This window comes from Aptenodytes forsteri, unplaced genomic scaffold (assembly GCF_000699145.1).
Source record: "Aptenodytes forsteri isolate BGI_AS27 unplaced genomic scaffold, ASM69914v1 Scaffold443, whole genome shotgun sequence".
Classification (NCBI taxonomy): domain Eukaryota; kingdom Metazoa; phylum Chordata; class Aves; order Sphenisciformes; family Spheniscidae; genus Aptenodytes; species Aptenodytes forsteri.
Window position 1 is genome coordinate 695547 of NW_008794170.1, and position 6000 is coordinate 701546.

General features: G+C 40.5%; 1 protein-coding gene across 1 annotated transcript in view; it reads right to left on the reverse strand.

The window, feature by feature from the left end:
- Positions 1–6000, reverse strand: part of HDAC4 (histone deacetylase 4) — a 242649-nt gene that overhangs the window by 159838 nt on the left and 76811 nt on the right. The window contains exon 3 of the mRNA XM_009281930.1: positions 4321–4392. Within this exon, the coding sequence (XP_009280205.1) occupies positions 4321–4392 (72 nt within the window). The remainder of the gene's footprint in view (positions 1–4320; positions 4393–6000) is intronic.

A 6000-nucleotide genomic window follows, 5' to 3' on the forward strand; every position in this document is an offset into this window, starting at 1 on the left:
GTTTAACCCACTAATTCCTAACGTTTTGCAGGAGACTACTACCAACCCTCAAAAACTCATCAGAAAACCACCACTGATCGCTTCTCTAACGTGCACAATGGCCTCACAGACCACCAGTGGTTTGCAGATGACAGATGGAGAACAACCTCAAGAAGGCATGCAGCAGCTTTCCATCTGATCCGCAACAGTGGCCAGAGAGAGGTCTTCACCTTAGGGGCAAGAAGCCCAGCATCTTTTCCTCAACCTCTCTATACATCTGTATTCTGCAATGGATATGTTCCAGCTCAAACTATTTGTCAGCTACACTCAACTACAGCAATAAGTTATATGATTTCACTATTTTTTTTTATCACAACTTGGGAACGCATCCCTGAAAAGGCAATGGAAATGCTATGAGAAGGGGCATTTCTTTCCTAATTCAGTAATTGTACTGTACACAGATATCCCCAGAACTTCACATTAGGCCATGACCAGCATATTGGGGAAACACGGCTGGTCAGCTGAGACTGTTCATCCCAATTTGCAGTTTTATTACTTAAAGTGAAGCTTTTAAGTTTAAAAAGGACTAGTTTCCATCTTATTTAATTCTACCAGTTTACTTATATATCACAGATATCAAGCTGTTTTCACACTTCTAATACTAAAGAAATTGCTTGAGATTGTATTGTAACAAAATAAGCAAGTATAAAGTTTATACCAACAAGAAAAACTGAAAAGACTTAGGGGAGGTAGTTATCTAAAGTACTGTAAACACAGCCTTATAAAGAAAGAAAATTCATTCTACAAAGTACACTTAATGAAGATCTATCTGATAAATCTCAAGGATGTTATCAACAGTACACATGTGATGTTTTTAAAGAGGACTGTCTACAACATATCTAGATATTTACACAATCGAGGTCTTTAAGGCTGGCCCCTCAGCTTTGCACTATGGAAAAGGCATAGCATTGCTCAGTTTAAAAGCATAGGAAGAAAAAGTAAGAGGACAAGACAGCTCTGTCCCTTTCCCCTTACATATGAATCAGTCCCCTTAAGCAGACTGCAGCTAAGTTCACTGCTAAAAAGAAGAAAAATACTGTAAAACAAAAAAATACTTAAAACCAGTATGCTAACTTGTGGGACAATTCCTTCACCTTTCTGCAAGTGATCCACTGCCATCCATCAAAACCAGGCAGCGGCCACCTCTGTGCCCACATATCTAAGCAGCTTTCTCCCCTGCTAAACTTGGCCCCTGTATCATCATGAGATTTTCCATGTAACATTAACTAAAAATAAATCTGTGTAGTCCTTGCTCTGAAGATCTCCAAATTCAGCAAGTAAATGTTAAGGAAAAGCAACGTTGCCCCTTGCTCCCCCAAGCCAAAGATGCAGTAATATTTTGAAGCCAGAAAAAGAGAAAGCAGCATTATCAAACAGATTATTATATTCCTGTGCAAGATGTGGGTTGTGGGGATTTTGTCTTGTTTTACTTTTACAAGCAACTAAAATTCAGAAGCACCAATTATGGGTGATACATTTTTGAAAAGAGAAAATGCTTCCCTCCCTCAAATTAATCCTTAATTTATGCAAAAAGCAGAGAGAGAAATAATTTTCCTAAAAACACACCCTGCCAATGACTGAACTCCATTCTACTCAACCCAATTCACTCCTAAAACGGTTTCATAAAAATGCTCTAAACATTTTGATTTCGTACTTGAGATGCTTCCACAGAACTGAGCATGTTTAGGACCTGCGTATTGTACATCCCTTTCTCACCCCTTTATATCAAAGAACAACTAACAAGGATCAAACTTCTCCTTCACTTGGTTCATGGCGAAGAGAAAACATTTCGGTTTCCTACAAGTACACCACAACGATTTTATCTTAACTAGAAAAGTAGTTCTGGGGATAAAGGCTCATCGTCCACTTAAGTTTATTCATCATGAGGGCTACAAATCAGTCGCTTTACCATAACCAGGACAGGATAAGGTTTTAAACGGAATATCCCAGGACACGATTAAGCAATTTTTTTCCTTAAGCTGTTTTTCAACACCGTTATTTCAGCCATGCCTGAGACTTGGAACAACACCCAACAAACCCACACATAACTTGTTTTTCCAGAGCAATACTTGGTATTACTTCTCCTTTCTTCTCTCATAAGGATCTGCAGCAAACTCCTAAAGGTAATAATGATAAAAACCAGACAGGACAATGGTTTGCCCAGGTGGGTAACTCCCTCAAACTGACAGCAACTTTTAACAGTAATTTTAAAAACCCGTCAGGATACATAGGTATAGGCAGGCATCACACTTGAAAAACAGCTGATGAGCCACTTCCAAGATCAATGATATTTGCTTGCATTTATAAACATGCTGAAACATCTTTTTGCTTTTTGCCAAACACCGTGCTTCCAGTTTTTAATTACCATTCTGCAAATCAAAATATAAGATAGACGTTTCCAGCCCATGTATGCACTGGAGGGCTGAAAATATTTCTCCAAAACTTAGCAGGAACTGAGTAAGCGTAGGGTCTCGAGTGAAAAGTACCTGAGTGACCACTGTCCAGAGTCAATGCTGCTTCTGGCATAAGGTCACATTTTCACTCCCAGTCAGTCCTACCCTTTGCCCATTACATGCACAACCAGCCTGAGCTTTCCAGTACAAGACAGGAATTCCCACAGCTCAAAGGCTGGCAGAAGTCATTTGACAAAGACACGTCGCTGCCTATCTCGCATCCTGCCCACTTAGCATGAGCACAGCTCCCCAGTGATGGCTAGCTGTTTATTTTTTTCAGTAGGCGTACAGGTGAGCTATTAAAAATACTCAAAATGGAGTCCAAACAGTAAGAATTCCATAAATCCTATATCAGTCCATAACACCTTAAAAAACACCTCCTTTCATCTGGGGAAAAATAGTCAGAGCACACTGAACTCCACCATCAGGTTACCCAAGTTGTTAACCAGCATCAGCCTTTGTCCTGAAATATCTCAAAAGGAAACATTAAACGTAACAACTGACAGAAAAGAGGACTGTGACTTCTCTTGTGCAGAGCCACAAAATTCAATCTAGCACACGGATGTGAAACGGGGAGTAAAACCTTTAAGTTGACCTGTGTTACCACGGTAGTCTTAAAATGAGAATCTCTCTCAGGGTTAGGAAAATATAACCTCCCTTACCTGACAGACAAGTTTTGGAGCACACGGAGGGAAGAGAGATTTCTCAGAATCCGAAGCCAAACACTCATACCTGGTAAGTGAGGATCTCTTCCTTTTTTTCCAACACAATAGCTCTACCTCCTTAAAAGTTTCCTTCCCCAGATATGCATTTAAGTCCACAAAAATCTAGGTTAGGTCACAGCCCATTTTTTTTCCCCCTAAACTACTGAAGTTGTTTTGAATAAGCTTCGTTTACATTTTTCCAACTTGCATTACCAGAAGCGCTTAGATCTTCTGCGAGATCTCTTCCTTAATATAAAAGGACCTAAAGGCATTTTGGAAGGCAGCAGAGAAGGGAAAGTTGGGTTTCTGGAAAACTTTAGCTCCTACCTGGAAAGCAGATAATGCTTCATATATCCTATCATCCCTAGTATAAATATCTCTATCTGTTTGCACCTGGAAACAAAACACTTTTGGAAGAGAGAAGGAGGAAACACAAAAGACAGCAGCAGATTACTTTCCATAGCATTTCATGTATTGTGACCAAAACTTTGGTTTCCATCACTTGAAATGCTGCACTTGTGAGCCATAAGATCTCTCTCAGCTCCATGAGGAGCAGACAGTCTCCAGGATGAACACTGTGGCTGCTGTGCTTGCTTCATACCGGAAGGACAAGACCCAAAGAGATACCTTAGCAGGATCATTAGAAGACAGAAGAAAAGCAAATAGCCCAGAGCCCAGCATGATACACTTTGACCAACCTGTGTTTGGCTCCTCATTTCAACAAAAGGAGATGTCTCCTTAACGGGAGCAGCAACTCAAAAACCTACTTTGCTTTGCAGTGCTCCTATTAGGCTGTGAAAAGACTCATAAGGTGCTGCTTTGTTCTGCTGTCCTCTCCTTTCTAAGGAAAAACAAGCAGCTCCAACCAGGCTAGGCTCTCCTTAGCCTCCTGCCAAGGGTGAGGGCTGAGCTGTTTAAGACTCCCAAGGCTGCTGTGCTCCGTCCTCCCTCCACTCCCAAATCCCACTCGCCCAGCCTGGGAAAGTAGATGTGTGCAAGTTCTAACAGACTTTGTTCCAGCATTTTACATTTGCATTCTGCTCTCCCACTTGCAAGATAGAGCTGCCGAATATTTTACTGCATTCCCAGAATAGGAACAACATTTAATAAAAGTTTCTTCTTACCAGAGCTAGGCATGTGGTTCACTCTAGGTGGATTCAACAGCTCTACCGGCTGGTCTCTGCCAGAAAGCCCATCTGTAAAGGGGGGGGAGAATAAAAAAAAAAAAAAAAAAAAAAAAAAAAATCACATCAACTCTTTGGTTAGCTGAGCTATTTTAGACATTCCAAGCAGGGGGGCGGGGCCGGAATCACTAACCAATTATCAGTGTAAAACAGAAACACACAAGTAGCACAAATTAACAGAAACAAGAACATTAACAGGACAGCTGCATAACAACTGCTTACACTAAAACATAAAATATAAGAACTTTAGCCCGAATTGCGCTCAGGTTTTCAATCCACAACTGGTACTGATCCCAATCCAAAGAAATAGGCACATCAGCTTGTAAACCTTACCATACAATAACTAAATTGCAATTCATTCCTTGCTCAGAGAACCAAGTTAAGACAGAAACGCAGCCCTGTGAAGCAAAGTTGAAGAATGGCTGTAATATGCCAGGGATATGTTAAGGAAAACTGACAAATCACTGCAGGAGATTAAAATGCATAGACATGCATAACAAGCCTCATTTTGCATAAGTTTGGATTTCAGAAAGGCATTAAAAACATACTTTGTAAATGATATGCAGAAATCCACCTTGCTGAAGCAGTTCTCTATGTAAAATATTTCAAAGATTGTTATCCTGCATTCAGGCAGAGTTAAAACAGAAGAACATGATACCTACTGCTGTAGACTGCCAGACCAGATTTTCTAGTCACCCATTCCCCTCCCTTCTGCCCCCCCCAATAAAAGTTGAAGCAAAAAAATGCTAAATTATGTTTTCAGTACTTAGATTATGAATAGTTGAATACAGAAAACTTATTTCAAACCCATTTGTTCCACTGTAAATATCTCTACCTTTGCCAGTTCAGACTCACTTGCTCTCCTCTAATGCCTTTCTGCACTCTGTGCTACAGTACAGATACGATCAAGCCAAACCCTGTCTGGAGACATCAAAGAAGCCACCCCATCTCTCTCCGTCAAAGCAGAGGACAGTATTATAAAAAATGCTAAGATGTCAGTGGAAACTTAAAAAACATACTAAATTTAAAAAAAATAAAAACATCACTTGCATGGGTTTGCCTCCAGTGACCATACCCAAGGATCAGTGCAGCCTCAGGCAATTTGTCAATAAATTAAACTATAACCATGCTGAGTTCTCCTTCTCAAACAAGTAATATAGATTATTCACATTATAATTTTTTTGGCTTTTGGTTTGTTACTTCTAGAGCCAAAAGAGTGGCTGGGCTTGCTGTACCGGCGTGGCCAACCTACAGCATCGGTGGGATGACACTTGGCCAGCTGAGCTTCACCTGCACAAGCAGCAGTGAATGGCAATAAATGAGTAGGCAACTGGATTGAAGGGGTAAAGTGAAATATCACTATTTTAAATAACATTCAGCCATCAGCCTCTCCAGATTCACAACCCAGTGGTCACTGCAGATCAAAGAGTGTAAATGGACAGCATAAAAATATGATCCTCCCTGCTTACTAAAATGCCATGTTTTACAGCCTTGTTTTTTCTATAAGACAGGCATTTGCTATCTCAGCCCTCATTAGTAATTTTTTAATTCACTGGCAAACTGCAACCCTACTTGCTACTGAAGCCTTCGCTATGTTTCTGCGCTGAACATGCCAGCATC